This window comes from Bombus pyrosoma, linkage group LG2 (assembly GCF_014825855.1).
Source record: "Bombus pyrosoma isolate SC7728 linkage group LG2, ASM1482585v1, whole genome shotgun sequence".
Taxonomy (NCBI): Eukaryota; Metazoa; Arthropoda; class Insecta; order Hymenoptera; family Apidae; genus Bombus; species Bombus pyrosoma.
Window position 1 is genome coordinate 3,419,767 of NC_057771.1, and position 22,762 is coordinate 3,442,528.

The 22,762-nt window shown below is 31.1% G+C and overlaps 4 protein-coding genes and 1 long non-coding RNA gene across 24 annotated transcripts; 2 read left to right on the forward strand and 3 right to left on the reverse strand.

Annotated features, from left to right (window-relative positions):
- Positions 1-825: 825 nt before the first annotated feature.
- LOC122576064 (zinc finger protein 76-like) lies at positions 826-7,074 on the reverse strand. Of its 12 annotated transcripts, none has more exons than XM_043745908.1 (12): positions 6,549-7,074; positions 6,025-6,133; positions 5,913-5,960; positions 5,507-5,705; positions 4,621-4,799; positions 4,356-4,536; positions 3,767-4,134; positions 2,053-2,322; positions 1,788-1,979; positions 1,501-1,719; positions 1,304-1,414; positions 826-1,193 (listed from the first exon to the last, which is right to left on the reverse strand). In XM_043745908.1, exons 5-12 carry the CDS (start codon positions 4,693-4,695, stop codon positions 1,092-1,094), a joined length of 1,518 nt encoding a protein of 505 aa, XP_043601843.1. In that variant the 5' UTR covers positions 4,696-4,799; positions 5,507-5,705; positions 5,913-5,960; positions 6,025-6,133; positions 6,549-7,074; the 3' UTR covers positions 826-1,091. The 12 variants fall into 12 exon arrangements, with proteins under 12 accessions (XP_043601843.1, XP_043601834.1, XP_043601804.1 ...); XM_043745899.1 differs by having other exon boundaries at positions 6,283-7,074; XM_043745869.1 differs by lacking the exon at positions 6,549-7,074 and having other exon boundaries at positions 6,025-6,160.
- LOC122576031 (FYVE, RhoGEF and PH domain-containing protein 4-like) lies at positions 5,938-11,573 on the forward strand. 4 transcript variants are annotated; one of them, XM_043745782.1, is made up of 8 exons: positions 5,938-6,083; positions 7,739-7,923; positions 8,034-8,474; positions 8,564-9,279; positions 9,463-9,668; positions 9,821-10,186; positions 10,372-10,823; positions 11,193-11,573. In XM_043745782.1, exons 3-8 carry the CDS (start codon positions 8,041-8,043, stop codon positions 11,296-11,298), a joined length of 2,280 nt encoding a protein of 759 aa, XP_043601717.1. In that variant the 5' UTR covers positions 5,938-6,083; positions 7,739-7,923; positions 8,034-8,040; the 3' UTR covers positions 11,299-11,573. The 4 variants fall into 4 exon arrangements, with proteins under 4 accessions (XP_043601717.1, XP_043601697.1, XP_043601707.1 ...); XM_043745762.1 differs by lacking the exon at positions 5,938-6,083 and adding an exon at positions 6,101-6,239; XM_043745772.1 differs by lacking the exon at positions 5,938-6,083 and adding an exon at positions 7,179-7,330.
- On the reverse strand, positions 10,825-11,375 carry LOC122576154. Its single transcript, XR_006319656.1, has 2 exons — positions 11,234-11,375; positions 10,825-11,155 (listed from the first exon to the last, which is right to left on the reverse strand). It is a non-coding gene; the product is annotated as an uncharacterized LOC122576154 (long non-coding RNA).
- A 452-nt stretch (positions 11,574-12,025) lies between the features above and the next one.
- LOC122576019 (UV radiation resistance-associated gene protein) lies at positions 12,026-17,032 on the forward strand. 3 transcript variants are annotated; one of them, XM_043745737.1, is made up of 10 exons: positions 12,026-12,402; positions 12,482-12,603; positions 12,907-13,111; positions 13,266-13,853; positions 14,581-14,753; positions 14,844-15,070; positions 15,131-15,301; positions 15,378-16,325; positions 16,423-16,489; positions 16,566-17,032. In XM_043745737.1, exons 2-10 carry the CDS (start codon positions 12,499-12,501, stop codon positions 16,755-16,757), a joined length of 2,676 nt encoding a protein of 891 aa, XP_043601672.1. In that variant the 5' UTR covers positions 12,026-12,402; positions 12,482-12,498; the 3' UTR covers positions 16,758-17,032. The 3 variants fall into 3 exon arrangements, with proteins under 3 accessions (XP_043601672.1, XP_043601665.1, XP_043601656.1); XM_043745721.1 differs by having other exon boundaries at positions 12,027-12,246; XM_043745730.1 differs by having other exon boundaries at positions 12,026-12,603.
- An 88-nt stretch (positions 17,033-17,120) lies between these two features.
- LOC122576105 (retinol dehydrogenase 11-like) lies at positions 17,121-21,860 on the reverse strand. 4 transcript variants are annotated; one of them, XR_006319649.1, is made up of 6 exons: positions 21,186-21,472; positions 20,858-21,093; positions 20,484-20,781; positions 20,248-20,379; positions 17,398-17,883; positions 17,121-17,305 (listed from the first exon to the last, which is right to left on the reverse strand). XR_006319649.1 is itself a non-coding variant. In XM_043745991.1 (6 exons), exons 2-6 carry the CDS (start codon positions 21,456-21,458, stop codon positions 17,839-17,841), a joined length of 984 nt encoding a protein of 327 aa, XP_043601926.1. In that variant the 5' UTR covers positions 21,459-21,472; positions 21,605-21,860; the 3' UTR covers positions 17,121-17,838. The 4 variants fall into 4 exon arrangements, 3 of the variants coding, with proteins under 3 accessions (XP_043601926.1, XP_043601943.1, XP_043601934.1); XM_043745991.1 differs by adding an exon at positions 21,605-21,860 and having other exon boundaries at positions 17,121-17,883; XM_043746008.1 differs by having other exon boundaries at positions 17,121-17,795.
- Between the last annotated feature and the right edge of the window lie 902 nt (positions 21,861-22,762).

Genomic DNA, 22,762 nt, shown 5'->3' on the forward strand with positions numbered 1-22,762 from the left:
AAATATGGACAGAAAGAAGAGAGATAGGTAGATAGACAGATACATAGGTAGATAGATAGATAGATAGATCGATAGAGAGAGAGAGAGAGAGAGAACTAAAGAAAAAGCAGATTCAACTATTACCACTCGCAATATCGCGTTGCAAAAATTATATCCGACTCAACGCTCACACGTAACTGATACAAAAATGATCTCTCTTTGAATAATTCAAACTTCGTACTTAGACACGTTAATATAGTTATTTGGTTAGTAAACTCGTGCTAATAACAATTGATGTTGTCTGTACACGGTCAGCGAGTATAACCGTTTACAGATAATTTACACATCATGTTCTCTCCTATTCAATGAAATATCCGATCGAGTTTTCATTCACTTTTACCGCAAATTTTCGGTACTTCTTTATGATTCACCAAGTATTATATAGTGGAAGGATATCATAGGATTCTAAGGGATAATATTTTATCAAAAGTATGTCGTTGAAAAGAATGTGTACCATCAAAAGTTCTTGTTTTAATCGTATTTTGTATCTCGAAATTAGATATATGTATGTGTCATTATAAACTCATAATATATCTATAATTCTATATGCTTGTTTTTCACAATATATATATATATATATATATATATATATATATATATATATATATATTACGCGCCTTAAAAATGCGAAACAAGAAATAAATGTGCACCTGCTTACGGATTTCACTCGATGTAAACGTATAACATCGAAACGAGTTAAAAAATCTCATAATACGAATAAAAGAAAAGAAAAAGGAAATTTTCAACGAAGTAACTTTTGTACTATTATATGTTCGAAGAGAACGATTCAAAATTCCAATCCAATTTATTTGTAAATAATGACGAAATGTATCTTCAAATTAATAAACAAAATACTCTTTTTTAGATTATTTCCGATGACGTGATAAGCCGAAGTTGTCCTTAATTCCCAATGCTAAGATCGATAGAACTACAAATTGTACGTACATATATAAAAGACTCAGTAAACAATAGATAATTGAAGAAATAGACAAAAGAAAGAATAGACAATTTCTGTTTCTATTTAATATTCATTGAATGATTTTGAAGACGTATCAGTGCCATCCAAGTTCTATATCTTCAATCTTTATATTTAATTCTTCGAACGAAGTATCAATGCCAGGTTCGTCGAAACCACCGTTTAGCTCAATTTTCTGCTAAAAATAAGACATAAAATATAACAAATATAACCAAGCGTCCTATTATTAAATTTTAGGAATAAATCAAGTTGAAAAAAAATAAAGGAGGAAAATAAAAAACAACGAACCTGTAATGCTGCAATTTGTGAAGGATCACCGACCAATAAAATCTGCGTTTCATTATCATTTAAATCATCGGTTGCTTTGGAAATCTGTATATGTCCATCTTTTTCTGTGATCTTCGGTTATACCCGAAAATGTAAAAAGAAAAATTTAAAAATTTTTCTCCAAACATATTCAAAATGCAAAATATCTTCTAAATTACCTTTAACGACGAATTACCGTTATCTCGCATAATGCTTCCTTTTCGTCTATCTTTGCTTCGACTAAAAGACTCCTGTACAGATTCTTGGCAAAGAACATCGACATTATCATCATTATCGACTAATGAATGAGCAGTTCTTTTGTGCATCACGAGAGTACTACTTTGTCTGTACCTCCTCAAGCAAATTTTACATTCGAACGGACGTTGTTGCGTATGAACCTAAAAAATAGAGAAATATGTTGAATGTGAGGTAATCACGTTATACAAAGAGTGAAGAAATTACTAACGAGATGATGCTTGTAAAGACTAGAATACTCTGTGAATCTCCTTCCACAGTTTTCTATAGAGCATACGTAAGGTTTTTCACCCGAATGAATTCGTATATGATTCTTATAATTTGTTGCACTAGCAAACGCCTTGCCACATTTAGGTTGTGTACATTTGTATGGACGTTCCCCGGTGTGCGTTCTGACATGAACCTAGTACACATGCAGTACACAGAATTTGCTCCATTAATCGCAAGCCTGAAACGCTGTATTGCCAAATTTTTACCTTCCTAATATTACTCGTAGTAAAGGAACGACCGCATCCATTGAACGGACATAAGAAGGGCCGTTCTCCAGTATGGGTTCGTACGTGTTTTAGCAAATCTCCGGATGTTTTAAAACTTTTATCGCACGTTTCGTTTGGACATTTGTAAGGTTTCTCTCCTGTGTGCGTACGCAAATGCGCTTTTAAACTGTATCCTGTCGAGAAGCTCTTCTTACATTTTGGATGTGTGCATCTGTATGGTCGTTGACCGGTGTGAGATCGTTCGTGAACCTGGTTTAACGATACTATTTTACATAATATGATAATAATGCTTCATCGTTTTTAAATAACTGTAATTAAATCTTCGAAAATCAAACAAATTCATTCACCCGGATGTTGGTATTATTTAAATTTACGAATATGGTAGAGCGTATGATAGATTAATGAAACGCGTTCCAAACTTACAAGGGAAGATTCCTAACTCGCAAATTAAAAAAATTATGAAACTTTGAAGATATGTAAAGGATATACGGGGTGAGTCACCAAAAACGAGTCACCTAAATAGCTCTTTCATTTTTTTTGATACAAAGAAATGTTTGAAACAAAAGTTGTTTAGTTCCGAGGGAGTTACGTGATAGAAAAAATTTTTTCCCAGATGAACGTATTTACGAGTTTTGAAGGTCACCTCCATTTTTTTTTTAAATAGAACCACGTATTTTTAATCACCTATGATTGTAGCCCTTCTCAAGATGAATTCAAATATCACGATCATTTAGGATCAATCGAGATAACGGACGTAATAATGAATGAAGGAGAAAAATCCGTAGTAAGTTCTTCCGAAAAAGTGTATTCTTGGCTTTATTAATAAAAACAAGATCTTTCCAGCATCCACGATGTACAATGTATGTAGTCCGTTCAACGACAAAAGTCAGTAGACATAAACAAAACACTCGCGTACTAAATACATGATAGAGGTAAGGAGCTCCAGCTATTGAATAATCGTCGATTGTTAAGAATTTTCAAAAATCTCGATGTTCCAAAAGATCTTTCTTGTGTTCAAAAATACATGATTCCATTTAAAAAAATGAAGGTGCCCTTCAAAATTTGTAAACATATTTACTCGAAACGGCTTTTGTTTTGCACATTTCTCTATATCTCAAAAATTGAAGAAATTATTTAGGTGGCTCACTTTTGTTGACTCACCTTATATAAGTACATATTATGCAATCTTTCTTTGTTACCTAAATTCATTCTAAGGAGATAAAATTGACCCTTGCAAATTCGGTTATTTCCCAATTTTGGGTTTTAACTCGCAAAATGTGAGAAATAGAAAAAATGTTTTCAGACAGAAGTTACTTCTTTTACTTAGGACTAGCATCACATAAAAAATGTATATATTGAATTATAACACATAATTACGAAAGAGCCGGATTTTCAAGAGCCAATTTCACCCCCTTAAAGTGAATTTAGACAGTAATAAAATATTGCATAATACATACTTAACATATATTCTCTAAATATCGCCAAAGATCCATAATTTTTTGAGGGGTGGGGATCTTCCTTTCTTAGTAAACTTTTCTGATAATGGCTTTCATATATGGCATACAATAATGATTGAATCAAGAACATGATTCAGAATTGATGACAGAATTGATATTGCAATTCATTTACATTGTCTTTGTGAAGAAACCTGGATCAACTTGTAATTTGCAATAATGTTGGGAAGAATCTTTACCTTAAGATGATGAGGTGTACTATAAACCTTTGAACAGCCCTCCCTTGGACAAGGATGTCTTATTCTTGATGTAGATAGCTTATTTAATAAAATCTTGGAATCCTTTTTCTTCAATTTCCCATCTTCAATTTCCCATAAATCTTTGCTAATATCAAGATGGCCAGCTACCATATAAGCATTACCATCGATAAACTCTACATGAGGATAGTTTTCAACATTTTCTATGGTAGAGTCACGAGCTTGAACTATTGTTGCTGGCTCTAATTCCAGTTGAAGTGGTTTACCTTCTGCAAACTCTGTTATATCTCGAAGCAATATAGTATCTCCACTCTCCAATTCTAATGTTGTTTGCCTTTTTAAATTCATATCTATAAAACAAACGAATCTGTGATGTTATAACAGATCTAGAAATATAATGGAATACAAATTACAATAATCGATTAACTCTATCAATATTTGAATATTATTCTTTGTACACGCATTAAATCTTGAAATCATGAACAGATAAGTAAAATGGTGGCATCTATTTTGCTATTAATAGAAGCTACACTTTATGTGTATTCCTCTTGTGTGTTGATTAGTTTCTAACCATCATCGTTGAAATTATTGGTAACAAATGCTTGCGTTCCATCAGGCAACGTTACTGCTGTCAAGGTTGTACCACCACTCAATAGGTGTTCATCTAGTGTTAATTCTTCTGTTTGATCATTGCCAGAATTATTTTCATTAATTAAAACTGAAAGACACTCCAGTATATCCATACGATTGTTCTGCAGAATAAAATGATTAGCAAGAGGTATTTTTGATATAACATAAATGCTTCAGTGAATGAATACTGAATAAGATGCTTATACCTGTGTCTCATCCGACATAGTTTCGACATCTCGAGTCATGAAACGATTTGAAAGTTCTGCGCCTTCTGTTGACATATTTCTCTACAAATCCAGAGCTGCGAACAAAGAACGTTTCGCGATGATCGTCGATGATCCACATCATTATTTTGTGTCTTAGTTTCATGTCCGCAGGTAAGCATCTGTCTTAAAACAGGGATCATCAGCATCAACTCGTTTGCGATGCATTGAAAATTCTATTATAGTGTCTATTGTACCAAATTATTTTTTTACCCACAAACACTGAATATTTTGAGATATGAATATTTAAAACAGCACTCGTGCAGTCAAGAGGATACACCAATTGATTAACTACTAAATACAACATGTATTCGCATAACGATTATAACGATAACATAAGACTCGCGGCGTACCACTACATCTCGCAAGTAATATTTCCTATATGTACCTATAATTATGCATTAGGAACGACGGTATCTAGAAGTAATACGGATTATTGCATTGTTAATTACGAAAAAATTGAACCGATGAGTCGCAATAGTTATAATTATCGTGAAGTAAAAGACGTATACACGAAAAATTCGCCATTTGTTGATTGAAATATGCCTCAACTATAAATCAAAATTGAAAGTATTTAAGTCGAATAAAATTCGAATGTCTTTTGTTTCTCTCTCCGATTTTCTTTGTCTTTTTTCATCATATAGCGAATTCAACTTTCGATGTTTCGCGCAGCCTCGTAATTTAGTACCAAAGAATCTTGGGAAATATTACCCATAAACTCGTACACCCGCGAAACCTCATGACGGAGAATACACATATACTAAATAAAATGAAAATAATCAATTCAATAAATTTTAATGCCATAAAAATGCTTAAAAATTTTACGCACCACTAGATAAGCAGTTTCAATGATGATTTTTATTCGAAGCTACATCGTAAAACGAAAAGACATAATCGATAACCTTCTCCAAATTGTAGTCTTGTATGTTCCTATAGTTTTAGTATAGTTACATACTTTCCGCTTGACTTTCAGTTCTTATATTTGGTTTGTTCATCACAATCTTGGTATCTTTCATCAGCATATTATTCTGGAAAACAATACTATATAGATGGTGAATGTATCTCTTTAAACGCACGACAACTCATTTTTGAACACAGCCGTATATACAGGACCCGTGGTGGGGGGTAGACCATTGATACTGATATGTATACTTATACTATACTCTATACTTTATACTATAGTCGATTCAAGGCACTAAACTCTAAACTACAAATTAAATTACTAAACTACCTACCTACGTAGTTTAGATTTGAGTGGTTGAACGAGGCTAATCAAATAGTACCTATAAACAAAATGGTCATTTGATATTCACGTGATCGATGCTGCGGTTGCCAGATATTGGCTACCTAGTGTCGATGCCCGGAGATAAATTTGTAGTAGATCTTTGCTGAAGATTCTTATCCAGGTGAATTAACATTTTTTCAGGAACAAACTGTGAGCAGGCCCTGTTCTGCCCTGTCGAACACGTGCATTTGTTTACATCTATGGACTCGTCGCGTTAGACCACAGAGATATGTATAAAAATGGAGTAGTCAAACGAATCATGTGTTATCGCTTAATCGTAAGTGGATGCGATATAGAAATAGAGAATACTGCATACAGACCCCTTCTGTTCTTGTCTAATCAGGCATGCACGCTGACGCTACTCGTTGGTCGGTGCTACACTTATAGTCGACACACTCGATTGTTACTAGTTGACAATCATTGCAGTTGCAACAGTCAAATTTTATTTACATTTATGCCTCGTCTCGTTGATCAGACTACAGATATTTATTGTATGAATGTACATGCGTTATTAGATAAAGACACATGAAGTTTCTGTGCAGCATGGCTTTTATTCCTATATCGCTTTTTCAGCTCACTCACGCACTCTATCTTTATATCTCGATGTGTTAGACCGACTATAGAATACTTATAAGTGGGGTAAAGCACGGCCATATAAACAGATCTCAGCACAGTCATTCGAAAATTGACTCGTGAAAAATCTACATGGAAGACAACAAAGTTTTTGTTCTGCAAAACAGATAGGGATAAGTAAAATGTCTCTATCTCTGTCTGAAAAACGATCAGGTCACTCATATACTGACGCCATAGAGGAAATCCTCTCTGTTGAGGCCTAGGGAAAACCGTCCGAAAACTGAAGCGTGACTAGTGAAAAATCAACATGGAAAGCAAGAAGGTTACCGTTTAGACAGACACAGAGACACTTTACTTATCTCTGTCTCTCTCGCAAGAACATGAACTTTGTTAATTTCCCATATTGATTTTTCACGATTAGAATATGATTCAATTTTTGGATGGTTTTCCCTAGCGAGTGTTGAAATCCGATTATATGATCGTGTATATGACCGTGCTTTTGACACTCATAGTAGTTTTGAACCACTAACTCTCTCTCTCTTTCTCTCTCTTTCTCTCCCCCTCTCTTTATACATGTTGCTGATCTAATCCTGCTCTCTATTGGTTAATTCTATCGTAACTATATGAATGTAAGAAAAACGAATAAATAAACGTAGCCTACTTTTTACTGTTTACAAAAATATTTTAACGATTTTACGTATTTATTCTCATTCGTTAAATATATGAATATGCAGTATCTATGAGAATCAAATATATTATAGACACGTGTAAATGCATGCAAGTGCGTCACGCATCGTGAGTATGCATATACTTACATAAGTATAGGTGGCACGTATGCGTTATTCCAAGGTGTATGGTGTATATGTATCTGTCTATACCAATTTTCATATATCGTCAATATTAACTCATATTACTAATACTAATAGCAAACGGATCAAAATAGATCAAAATTAAAGGTTTTAACTGAAAGATTTTGTTTATTTTTGCTTATCAGTTATTGTTAATAATTAATAAAATATTAAAAATCTTTTGTGATCCGTTTTGATCCAGGCTTAGGAATGAAAGGAAATTTTATTAAAAAGTATTTATGTCAAACAGTGAAATAACAGTTGCTTGATACGGATTTAGTTCGTATGATCTTAATTTTCTCGCTGGAAAATCTAATTATATTTGTTTTAATGCAAAACTACAACATGTTGACAGAGTCGATAGAGCAGTAATTCGTTGATTTGTATCAAGGTACAACGATATACTTAGATGTATACTCATGTTCGCCAAACGTATAATCAACGAGGCTCGTGGGGGCCTAGTTGTTGGTAATCGATGCTGGTTTCAATTAATTCAGCATCCAATGTATCTATTGAGTGAAATAATTATATTGCAAAAAGGTAACTAACAAATATCTTTTCTTCTTTCTTTTTATAGAATTACACATTTCTTGTACACTGTTTGATATAAGGATTAATTATTGTAATGTTTAATTGATTAATGAATACAGGCTTAGAATGCAACAGGACCAGTCAATAGATTTTTCACTTTGGACAACAAGACCATTTTTAAAATCTAAAGATAGAAGCGATTTTAGTGAAACACTTAAAATGTTTGCATCAAAAAAACAAATGTCAAACAGCACCTTTTACGCGGAGTTGGAGCCTGATGAAGTAATGGATACAAAAAGTGATCTAAATGAATCGAAGAAATGCCAGGATGAAGATTCCAGTCATTCCAACATGTTAGCACAAGATAAGAAACAGGAAGATTATGATGGACATTCATTCCATAAAATTGCTTCCTTCAGAGGTTTCCCACGATTTCGTTCATTTGTAATGTCAGCTGGAAGTTCAATGGAACATATTGACATTGAAGAGAGCGAAGAGAATTCAATGCAGGTACCATTTGTACGAGTATCGCACAGTATGTTAGAATACAGGAATAGTAGGTAAGTTAATAGATTTAGTTAACTAGGGCCAACTATAATTCATTGCGAAAAATTGAGAAAAAGTATCTTATAAGACATTTAATGTGCAGATATATAACTACAGATAGAAATTCCCGTCGATACGCAGTGGAATCGTATACGATAAGCGAGTCTGAGAGTGAAGAAGAATCCGAAAGAACAAAATCATTGGACACAAATTCCGCGATAATCGTGGATCATACTGATGACTCGGTTCCCAAATTAAAGTCGGTTGATAACACAGCTTGTATAGATTCTAAAAGGAAAAATGCACGTCGAGTTGCAGAAGAATTGTTAGCTACTGAAAAGAATTATGTTAATATTTTACGATTGATCGATCAAGTATTCCAGTTCAAAATCGATCAAGAGAATAGAGCACATCCTATGTTTCCTCCAGAGACTGTTCAACATATGTTCTCTAATATCAAATCGATTTATAAGTTTCACAACGATTTTCTGTTACCCCAACTTCAAGAGAGGATGCAAAATTGGGAATCGGATCGTAGAATCGGAGATATAATGAAGAATTTTGCACCTTTTCTTAAGATGTACACAGAATATGTAAAAAACTTTGATTATGCCATGAACTTGATACAGACTCTTCAAATTAAAGTCGCTAGATTTGCTGCGATTATCAACGAGATTCAAAAATTGGACGAGTGTGCCAAGTTATCGTTGCCACATCATATGTTAAGCCCTATACAAAGATTACCAAGATACGAGCTTCTTCTGAAAGATTATTTGAGAAACCTCACAGAAGAAAATGCTGATTACAAGGATACTAAAAGTAAGGATCTTTCGAGTTCCATTCGATTCGATGAGTTACTTCCGCATAAAGTAATGCGCATCTAGCAAGGACTGGCTTCTATTTAAACGTCTATTGAACGGGGCACGTTTAAATAGACGTCTGTAGATGGCGACGATAATAATCGTAGAATCAAACGAACAGACATGGCTTTCTTTCTCGTAGAGGCGTTGGAATTAGTATCTACTGCTGCTAATCACACGAATGATGCAATGAAGAAGATTGACAAGTTTAAAAAGCTTCTTGAAATACAAGAGAGTATATACGATACAACAGACCTAGTTAGTGCTACGCGGGAGCTTGTAAAAGAGGGTCGTATTGTTAAAATTTCAGCAAGAAGCGGTGATCATCAAGAAAGACATTTGTTTCTGGTATGTACATGCATACCTTAAATATACAATCTGGATGTATGGTCGCTGGTGCATAAATTTGTTGACTGATGCATATAATAAATACTTATTCAATCGATACCGTATATTAGACTTTAGTGATGGAAATGTTCTTTGTTTGTTCTCCCTTTCAGTTTACTGATTTATTATTACTTTGTTCGATAAGATTAATACCCGGACCATTGTATCGATTAAGAGCTAAATTCCTGATCGAAAATTTGCAAGTGATCGAAGGAGACAACCTAGAAACAGCAAACACATTTTACATAAGAGATGAAGATAAAAGCGTTGAATTATATACGCATGTGGCTGAAGAAAAGGCAGCTTGGCTCGAAGCGTTGTTCGACACTATGCAAGAAATGATGAAAAGAAAAGCGAGTCTAAAAACTGGCGATGTGAAGACTCTTGTCGTAAAGACTGATGATGTATCTAGATGTATGATATGTGAAGTCATATTTTCCGTGATGAAACGAAAACATAATTGCAGAGCTTGCGGAATAGTGAGTACCACCTTTCGCCGATGGTATTTCGCAACCATCGGCCTGTGAACAATCGGAATGGAAAACATATTATCAGTTATTAGTTAACATCTATCCACATTTTCCATAATATTTTTCCTATAATATTCCTTTCCTATAATATCCTTTCCTATAATATTTTACAATATTTTACTTGTTATTTGTAGGTTGTCTGCGGTAAATGTTCAAATCAAAAGTTATTATTCGAGGATAACAAGAATATGAGAGTTTGCCGGCTCTGTTATACCGCTTTAACGCAACCGCTTGTTAAATCACCTTCTTCGACATCTACGTCCGGCCCAGTACCCAGTTTATTACAAGTTTCAGCAAGCGCATCGTCCGTTATATCTGGATATCTTATGTTAAAAACACAACCAAGTAAATCTTGGACACGACGATGGTTTGCATTACATGCAGATTTTGTTTTGTACACTTTTAAGTCTGAATCTGAAAATATGGCTCTGACGGCAACTCCTATGCCTGGTTTCATTGTTACGGAAGGTATTAAATTGTCTGACGAAGATCCTTTAAGTCACAAGGACAGACCCAAAGCTCTTAAAATGCATCATTCTAGGAAAAGTTACTATTTACAAGCGTTATCAAATGAAGATAAACAGAAGTAAGTTTTATCATGTATATTTTGATATTCGTATAATATGTACATATACATACATGTATGTATACATATGTAATTGCATACAACACCAGCGAATTCGATCATCTATAAGAGCGGCTATAAACAGGCCAACTACATCGGTCGACTACGGTAGAGCTGGTCGAGTCGAATAGTCGGCTAAGGCTATAGTCTGTTCAACGAGACGAGGCAATAAACGCAAACAGAATGTGATTACTGCTGCTACGGTTACTAGCTGTTTATAGTCGTCCAAATTTTTGCATTCATAGAAAGCGACTGACTAAAATTTCTCGCCAATCGACGGCCAATCGATTCGTCTATAATCGATCTAAGATTCGTCAAATTTCATTTCAGATGGTTCCATGCTTTACAATTAGCTACTAAAGCAGAATTACCTTCATTAGCAACAACGGAAAATGAAGACGCACAAAAAGATCAATTAATTGTCCATACGCGATAAATAATTTATCGATCTTATCTATGATATCCAAGTTAACCTTTTACTGCCATTAACGTATAAGATCGCAGAGTGATAAAGTAATCGTTAGTAGATAATTAACACATGAAAGTGGCGTTAACTTATGTTATATAATATACAGATACATGCATAAACAGATTGTTATTGGTGTACTGTGTGTCGTTTTAACGGCGACCACATTGCCAAAACGCTTGTTGTACAATATTTTGTACCATTTTGTTATATATTTAAAAATATATAAGTATATATTTACATAATTGTTTAAAATATTTTATGTATGATACATAATTTTTATCCCAATGATGGAAAACACCAATGGTGTCTTCATTAAATTCTGCAGCAAAAGAATTAATTGTCTTCTAGTGCATTTTGTATATTTCCAGGCCATAATATGAAGTTACTTAATGTTTGAAATATTATAATTGTATTGCGGTGGAAAGCCGATACTAAATCAGATAGATATTATTGTACACTCTATTCCATTGAACTGTAATTGTTTTGCTGTATTTTGATATTTGTTTAATATCATTTATCATGGCATCACATGTTACTACGAAGGTGCTACAAATTACAAATAAACATTTCATAAAATCGCGGGAGACCATAGTTACTAGATTATTTCTACATTATATCGAGATGAGAGGCCTGGTAGGGCACTGTTGTCGGATTTACTGTCTGTCACCACGGCTTGTATCTAAAGTAGGCTGTGGCTGTGACAATGATCTTAAATTTAAATTTAATGTATTACTTGTATTGTGTTAGTGGACTTTATGTTAAAAATCGTAGAAGTTATAAAGTAACTTCAAATTTAGATGCTTGGCGGTACTGAGAGATGACTGATCAAAGAACTTAATGAACATAGAGATATATGCGAAATGCCAATGCAAAGAGCTGTCAAAATTTAAGAAATGACAGTATTTTATAACGGACGTACGTCTAGTTAAAAAGAATAATTATTGTCAAAGATAGAATTAAGAAGATTAAAATCTTATGCAAAGATATTATATTCCATATTATTTATTATTATCTACTTAAGCATTAAATATATGTAGAAATAAGAATATAACCTCAAAGCACATTATAAGTGTGAATGTTAATTAAATCTTGTCACGTAATATATTCTATCATTAGGTCATTTTATTTTTTCATGATATTATTTGTGCAGTATTATGAAGATATACAATGGAGGTTTCAGAAACGAAAAACCTTGTTAGAGATTTGGACTTAACTCTACAACCTCGCATTTTTCCACGATATAAATCTTGGCTTCCCCTTGCTACACAGCAGGTAATTATTCACATGAAATGATTATTCCATTCTCAGTTTTATAAAATTTCATACATTATAAATTTATGACTGTATTTATGAAAGTATGCATGTATGATCGATCATATATTTTATTTTTAATACAAACAAGTTATCAATTACAATGATGATATGTTTTATTTTGTATGTAATCATTTATTCAATTTAATTATTTTGAAATAAGATTTTTAATATAATAATAGTTATTTATGTCTTAATATTATATCTGCTTATACAATAAGATTAACATATGCCAATTTATTTCACGGAACATATAATTTTCAGTTAAGACTTAGGAATCTTATACAAATAATAGGATGCAATCTGGAAACAGATATAAATAATGAAATTTGCTGGTTTTATTATACCCTACATAGAACAAGTATGTCCTCTCCTATATATACAAGCGAGGCAATTGATAATACAAATCCAAGATGGTCAAGTTTAGAAGTACCAACTATATATGCCACCAGCTATTCTACTGCCAGTGGTGAGCTTTATAATCTGTTAGTACCTCAAAAGTAATCATGCACTCATATGTGACTAAAATTCATGCTTTGGGATCTAATGTATTTATAACTACTATATGCAATTCTAATTAAATTTGTAATATATTTTCTCTTCTTCTTTATTTTTTGTAATAGAAGTCATCGTAAGATTGTGGAAAAGGATAATCATCAATAATGCAACTACTGATCTAACCATATTTACATGGGGCATATCTTTTACTGGTTTGGCATATATCGGCCCAAAACTATCAAATAATTTAGAAACCATATTGAAAGAAAATTCTCTAATTTTTCAATTTCATGGTGGCTTTTTCACTCCAGTATATTGTTTCATTGAAACTCCTGAATTAAAAAGGTATCTACATATAAAGGTCAATGCATCTGAAATAAGAGATAGTTATACAGTGAGTAAGCTTACCAGCTTAAGAAATAAAATGCAAGCATTAAAACAGCAAACGGAATCGGTACAAACACTTCGGATACAAATTGCTTCTGGAGATAACTTTCACCCATCAAAATATCCACAATCTTCATTAAACAGATTGTTTCAACCTCGTAAAGTGAGCAGGGAGAAGAAGGCAGAGATATTAAAAATACGTAAGGAATTAGAGGTAGCAAAATTTAGAACAAAATTGTTAGAACAAGAAAGAGCAAGAAAAATGGGAGAACTAAGAGTATTAAATCAGATGCATTCTAATATTATGGAAGAAAATCAAGACTATGGTATCAGCTTTTAAGTGATATTCTTATAATATATGGAATCTCTCAGCTAAATGGTATCGCCAAAATATCTGCCTTATTTATCATTGCATGAACAAATTTCTGAAGACAAAGTGATATTATTTGAAGGTGCACATATAATTCCTCAAATTTAGCTTCTTTTTATAAGATTTTAAGATTATTTAATTAGTATTTTGTTAAATAGAATTCTCAATTTTTTTTCACCAGTGGATGTGATTCTTCATTCTCTATACAAAAGTATTAAGATACTTATGTCGGAAAATGCATAACTTAAAAGATCTCTTAGTTTTAATTTCATCAAATGTAATGTATGAAAGACAAGAAAAACATTGACACAAGAGTATCACTTTGTCTCTTCTTGTCTTTCATATGCCAAGTTTTACAAAATTAAGGTTAAAATATCTTTTAAACTAAAGATTTTAAGACCCAAGTACCTTAATACATTTGTATAGAGAATAAACAAATGCATCAATCGATGGATAAAAAAGTGTAGGGTTCCATTTAAAAGTATACAAATGACCTTGAAATCTTACGAAAAATAATCTTGAGAAAAAGTTCTTTCCACCATTATATGTGTTCCTTGAAATAGTTTGTCCTAGAAGTTTTTCCATAAATAAGGCAGTTATTTAGGTGATCCCATATAGCTGAGACTATATATGTGTGTATTATAATTTCAGTAAAATAATTTTAACACATTTATTGTAATCAGGTTCCGATTTAATGGAAAGGTATAGAGAATTGAATAAAGATATTGAAAGATTACATGAATGGCGACAAAATCAAATAGATACAAGAGAAACATATATTCAATTGAGTAGTCAACTTGCACATAGAAGAAGACAATTAATTTCAGAATTAAGCTTAATATATCCTATTTCTCAGGTGTGTAAGATATTTGATAGAATGTGAAATTTTAGGAAAGAATAATATGAAGTGAACCAAAATAAATTAATGTATTTACGTGCTATACAGGGAGGAAACGGAAAATTTAGAATACATGATGTTCATTTACCAGATAGCGAAGATTTAGAATTATCAAATGATACTGTAGTTGCTGTAGCATTGGGATTTGTTGCACATACTACACAAATGATCGCCAATTTTCTTAATATACCTACTAGATATCCTATTATACACTATGGATCACGTAGTAAAGTTATAGATCATATTACAGAAAATTTACCTGACAATGAAAGACAGTGAGTATTTTACTTTCTATTCATCTTTCTAATTTTTGTAATACATAATTATCGTTTTAGGTTTCCTTTATTTGCTCGAAGTAAAGATAAGCTACAATTTCGTTATGCTGTTTACTTACTAAATAAAAATATAGCTCAATTAAGATGGTACTGCGGCCTTCCAACAACGGACTTAAGGGCAACACTTCCAAATCTTGCTACTCTGATAAATATTAAACCAAATCAATCACAGTATGTTATATTTCTATTTTAATTAAATGACATAAAATATTTTTTAATTTCACAAAATTTATCTTTCCTTTTATAGTTTGGATAATTCGAAACGAACATACTCTACTTCATCTTTGGATATCGAAGTTGGAAATAGTAAACAAAGTATAACACCACCAATGCAAAAAATAATTTTTGAAAAATGCCATCGATCTTCACGATCTATGAGCCAATTAAAAAGTATAAAATCTTCTCTCGGTTCTTCTTTGGATCAAGGTTTAGATAAACCCGTGCAATCCCTTATTTTAGGCAGTCAATCAAAACGAATTTGTAAATCAGAAGAAAGTGCCATAGACAATAAAACATTGGTACTAGTAAAAGATAGGTCAAGTAATAGTAGTAATGAAACTTTAAATAATGCTATTCTAAATAATAGAACAAATGTCGAAAACAGTTCTGAAGTAAATAATGAAACTGCAATAGAAAATAACATTGAAATCATGATACCAACTTCAGTGTCAAAGTCAACTAATATTACAGATAATTTTGACAGTCCTGTAAATATAAGAGATAGAAGCTCAAATTCTATAAGTAGTTGCGAAATGGCACTTACTAGTAGTCAAAATGGGGACGATAGTTCGAACGATAACAACATAATTAAGAAAGATGAAGCTAGAGGATCTATTTCAATTATTAATGAAATCTTAATAAATATCAATGATGTTGTAGATAATACCTTAAAAAATGGAAAGCACAGCGAAGATTATAATTTAGAAAATGAAGCTCCACAAGATTGTGATAATCTTAAAATGGCAGTTAGTGATAAAAGTTGTAGTGATCATGAACATATGCCAGTTACAACAGAAACTTCAACGTATAGAAAAGAACATTTTACTAAATCGTGCTTATCTTTAGATGATATAATATCTTGTGCTTATGAAGAAACTGAAAAAAAAGAAAGAACAAGTTCTATTTGTAGTTATCCAGAAGAGTATCTTTCATCAAAATATCTTGCGTCTCGAAAACGATATAATTCTGAATCGAAGTAAGTACATGTTACTATACATATGTAACAAAGATAACAAAATATAAATATGAAAAATATCAATAACTAAATTATTTCCTTCTATATATATATATAGAAAAGATCGAATAGATTCTGTACATTCTAAAAATTTGTGCCACAAGAACACAAGTAGAGAATCAGTGGTATGTAGATTTATTTAAAAATCTCTATTAAAGTGTTATAGGTAAAGTGATATAATTATCTTTTTATATATTTCAGGTGGAAACAGAATTGATGCAAACAGCACAGAAATCAGATTGTTATTCGTATGATGAAACAAACAAATGTGACTTTCAAGCATCAGACGAATACATAGATATTATTAGACGCAGTTCAGAAAGTGTATATGCACGCACTGAAGCTTTAGCTAATAAGAAAACCAGTTTTAAAGTTATGAAACCACGACTGTAGTATTTGCATTCTAGAATCGAACAAAGTGCTGTTGTTGTTGTAATAGTTGGTTTCCAAACGCACCAGACCCAACAAAAGTTCACTGCATGCTGTATAGAAAAGATTAGATCAATATGGACATTATTATTACTACGTGAAAATCGAGAATGTAGTGGTCTCATAAATTCTTTTCATTATGAAAGAAAAAAAGAAAGCAAGCAAATTTATATTTATTCTAATTACTTATTTTGTTAAATAGAAAATGAATGAATTATATTTGTTGATTGTGTTAAAAATATCTATCATATATTTATATCGCGTTTCCTCGATTGCTAGGTATAATTAATAACCGAGGTAAGTGAAGTAACGGAGAAGAGTCTATACTTTTTTAATCATAATACAATGGCATTTATTGAGATCATATCAATGACCCACCATATGAGATTATTTAGCATAATGTCATAAATTTCTTCTTATTAACTTCCTCTTCTCGAATTGACAGGCAATATTTCTACTGTGATGCTTCTTTATCTTCCTTGATCTTATGTTTCTTAGAAGATATGTGCAATCTACAATTAAAAGGATATCACTATTATAACAAGTACGAAAAATGAAGGATCATTCAAGATGGCATAAATGAAAGAAGTTAATTTGTACTTACCAATATTTAATTAAAGCAGCAACAATAATCATTAAAAATTTGCTTTTTATGTATTCACCAATGTTTAAAATCATATCTATCCACTCTTTTTTTAAAGATTCCTTTTAAAAATATTTCAATATTTATTCTGTCATCTTCCTGCAAGCGATTGTAATCCTTTTCTATAATTTATAGACATTTCTGGATTATTTTGTAAACTATCTTCTTCAAGTGATCCCATGAGAAAAGTTCGCATGGAAATTATGGAATGAGATCTGATCCATCACAATTGATCTATTTGTTGTTGAAATTATGTTCCAATCACTTTCAGGCTAGTGCTGTGTAATTTGAAGAACCATCATCGTGTTCGGACGTTGAAACCAGCCGGTTCGAGCAGCTTAGTAGATGTCAATTGACTCCTTAAGAATTCACAAATACTTGTACCATATGTATAAAATGACTTTAACGGCAGATCATTGAATTCGCATCAATAAATGCCATCGTATTCTATCGAATGAAAAGATTAATTTGACTTAAAAATTTCCCCCATTATTACACCAACAAAAAGATTATTTATGCGATATAATGTCCCCTTTGTTTATACCAAAAAATTTTTGTAAAAACATTTTTTTGATAATTTCTATATCTCAAGATATTCCATCGATTTCAGTTAAAATAAATCTATATACATACATATACAGGTTGTCCCATTTAAAATTTTATCTCCTGAACTAGGTATTCGTTCGTCAAAAAGGTGTTTCAAGAAGAATTTATTTGTTTTCGAAGGGGACATTTCGTGATGGTCACAAATCATGTTTTTAGGTGAATGCACCTTTTACATCTCAAGATGATTCTTGTTTATACATACATATATATATAAGATACCTCACGCTCACTTGACATTGACATTAACATTTTGATTTATATCATACATTACTACCTATAGCGAAAAATGTTTCACATAAAAGTTGAATTGTTTCAAAGAAGACAGGTATATTTTGATATGTATATTTAATGTTAGTAGGCTTTGTGTAGGTGAGCGCATGAAGATCAAAAACTTTGTTTTTTTAATGGAATCATATATTTTTTAATACATTAATCGATGTGGGTCGACATTCTCTGTAAAAAATTATTTATGTTTAAAAACTATTAGTTTAGTAAGCATTTTAACTTTTCTTTTATAAAAGCTATCGTACAAAAAACAAGGAAAGATATAAGGCATTAATAAGTAATAATATGTGTACTTTTGTGTTTGTTTTCATTATCTTTCTTACGGTAGCTTTTACAAAATAGAAGTTAAAAAAATACATAAACTAATAAGTTTCCAACATACATATATGGGTTAATACTCTTTTATAGAGAATGTTTAGTTGCATTTACCAATGTATTAAAAAGTATATATTATTTCATTAAAAAAAATAAAGTTGACCTTTACATAACCTTTTCGTGCCCATCTGCAAAAAGACATAATATTAGATATGCCTCCCTGGAAGCTACAACTTTTATCTAAAACATTTTTCGCTACAGATAGTAATAGGGATGGAAATTAAAATATTAATATGAGATGAGACACCCTGTATATATGTACATTTTAGGTACTATTATTTACATATAATAAATTTTAGTATAATGTGTAAATTTAAATCTTTTTGTGCATACGTGCGTCAAGGGCGCGTGTGTATTGTATGGGTCGTACAATTAATAATTGTACTTTTTATTAATTATATAATATCAAATAGCTAAATAAGAAAAAATTTTCATAATAATGATTCTTATATGGACATAGAATCAATATCATAATATAGGATTTAGTGTATGTTTATATTTTTTTAATTGTGATGTTACTATCTAAAGCTGATATTGTTATACATTCCCGTGTGAAGCCAATATTATTAAGTTGTCTTAATAACAGTTTCTTCTTGTGAAGTAAAATAATATTTCAAAATAATTGTATAATATTTAAAACACTTGAACATCTGAATCCAATAGTATCGATTGGTAACTATAGTGTCCAAACTTTACATCTGCCATTTTTGTCATATGAAATTTTAATATCTATATAAACTATCTATAAAAGGACCAACTAAAGCATTACTTATTATACGTATGTAATAACATTAAGTATGTGATAACTAATAATTTACAATGAAAAATACTGATACTCAATAAAAAAGGAAGACAAAATTGAAATTTTCTGATATGTAACTTATTTCAATAGAAAAGATATAAATAAAAAAATCAAGCATGCTTGAATTATGAAATATAAAATTAGTAAACACACTTGATTAGTTTGACATGGTATCTTCAAATTATTCTACTTAGTATTCTTGTTTACTATTCACAGTATTCTATTTAACTACGTACACAATGAGTTACATGTCAAAACATGTAGATACACATATTAACTTACTCAACGTATAATAATGAATGTAAAAACAATATTATATATAAAAAACCTTTTCTTGTAATTTGATTCATATGTGGAATAATTCATATTGAATACATATTATACTATAAGACTAAAATATAAGAATTTTTATTATTGGCATTTTTGAAGATCTTTTTTACTTTTACTATAATTTTAAGAGGATTCAATAAAATTTATGACATTTTCAACATTCTAGTATTTTAAAAAGTTATACAATAAGATATTTTATTTGTAACAATGAAAACAAAAATATTTTACTATATCTTATAGGATTTATGGCAATAATGTCTTTATCTTTTCTACGTTATTGCGTTATAATATTTACATATAAAAATAAATATATAAAATGGCGATTAATTATGTTAAAAGTAAAATAATATATATAATATATATTAAAATATTTAATTTAAAGATTCATTAATTTTAGTCAGTTTTGCACTCACATCCCACAAACGCAGTGCTACATCAGGGTCTAGTTTCTTTTTTGAAACATAAAGTTTACAATCACGATAAATATTACCACTTTCATTAGATAAGGAAGGTTCTATTGCACAATGTAATACAGTTTGTGCACCCTGTAACAAAAATATAAATATGAATGTAATAGAATATCTATTATAATAAATCAAATAAGAAATAATCCCACAAAAAATGATATGTAACATATAAAGACAGTTACCTGATTTGCAGTACGTAAAAATAACAGAGCAACAGGCGAAAAAATAATATAGTGAAACCAACTCCTTTTAACATTTCTGAATAATCCTGTGTAAGTGAATCCAGGACAAACCATATATACATTAATACCACTTTTCTTTGTTTGTTTTGCAAGTTCAATACCAAAATAAGTATTTGCTAATTTTGAATTACAATAGGCAGGATTCATACGTCCTTTGACTACCAAACCTTTTTCGCCATTTAGATTCGAAAAATCAATTGTTCCAGACTCAAAAAGTTTAGATGTCACAATAACAATTCTATTGTCAAAGAAAAAGTAAAATAAGTAAATAAAAAATTTGTATTTCGAAGTAAATGTTTTACTTTATGGCAGACCTGCTTGGTCCATTTCGTTTTAAATGTTCCAAAAGTAAATTTGTAAGTAGGAAGTGCCCTAAATGATTTACTCCAAAATGAATTTCAAATCCATCATCAGTTAAAGCATGTTCTTTAAAAGGAACATATACTCCAGCATTATTAATTAACACATGAACCTCCGCAAAATTTTCTATTACTTCTGCAACAAATTCTCTGATGGATGAAAATGATGCCAGATTTAATTTCATTGGTACCTGAAAAGTTAATAATATTTTTTACAGATACATAGATCATACTTGTTATATTAATTATGGGGTAGAAATATATAATTAGGAACTAATATTACCAGTTTTCCAGTAGATATTTGAACACGTATGTCAGATATAGCATTCTGAGCGGTTTGTAAATATCTACAGGCTAAAATAACTGTAGCTTTTCTTTTAGCCAATTCCTTTACCGTTTCTTTACCAATTCCGGAGTTTGCACCTGTCACAATGAATACTCGACCTAGTAAACTGTCTGTATTTTTACATTTGCCCCATGTACGTTCACGACATTTTCGAAGTAATCCAATAAGTAATACTACCGGTAAAATGAAATAATACCATGAAGATACCATATTTGCTTTACGAACTACAACATGTGTATGAATTAAGGAATATTTATTTGTATACAATGACTTGTCAAAATTTATGCCCAATGCCGTATTATGAATTAAGAAATAACAGAATTTTGTTTTATAAAATAACCTTATTTATCACATACTTCGATATTAAATTTATACACATATACTTCACAAATTACACCTTATCTTAATGTAAAAGTAATTATTGTAAATAGATATTTGAGCAATAATCATAATTTTCGTTACACATAACAAACTTTTTTCATATTTTAATATAATAATTATTTCAATTAAGCTATATGATATTCGTTGCTTGTTATTAAGCCATTAATGCAAAATTTATACTTTAAACGAATGTGTATAATAACGATAATTCTATTTCTATCATTAAACAGATCTGTCATATGTATGCGTTACTGCGTGCAGGCGTGCATACGGCGGGTACGTATGTGATTTGCATTCATTAGATAATTCGATGGTTATTTGATTAAAGTTTTTATTCATAAATAAATGATTAAAATATTAAACGTAAAAAATTTTGTGCCTTTTGATACTATTCCATTCGATATATGTTTGAATGGAAATAAATATTAATTGTGAAGGCAGTAAATTAAGTATACCTAAGTACCACAGACGAGTACTATGGAACGATTACTCATTTAAAAGTATTTTCTAAAATTGTTATTATTGGCAGTTATAACAATATTAACATATTTATAAGAACATTACTTTTGTATTATATTCATTTCTAATGGTTTAACTTTAATTTTTTGGACATAAAATTATTTCCTTTTTTATCTGTCACCTAATAATTTTCGACGCATATTATCTAAAAATGCAAGTATTAACTTTAGGAACACGAAAGCTACGTGTATGTAAAACGCAGCATTCTTAGCGTATTTTACAGGTTAACATGACGCCATACCGGCTTCTATTCATGCTTCATTCAATGAGTGGACCGTACAGATGGCACCTGATTGGTCCACAAAGAAGAGTAATTAGATACTCTCGACTTCCGCTTACCTTATTCAAAAATGTAGTGTCTTTGGGCAGAGAGGAAATGAGAGTGCTCATGTCTGTAGTTCTAGATGTTTCATAGTACAGGTGCTGCACCATGCGGCCAAGTCCTGAAGTTAACTGAAGTTAGCGCATATAGCAACCTATAAAATTAGGAATCTACCCTGTTTGGTTGCACACTAGCACAGACAAGAACCTGTTGAGTTCCACGCTACAATTGTACGGTTCTACGGAAAAGTTCGTATTTACTTTTCTATTCGAGATGAACAAATATGAAAATG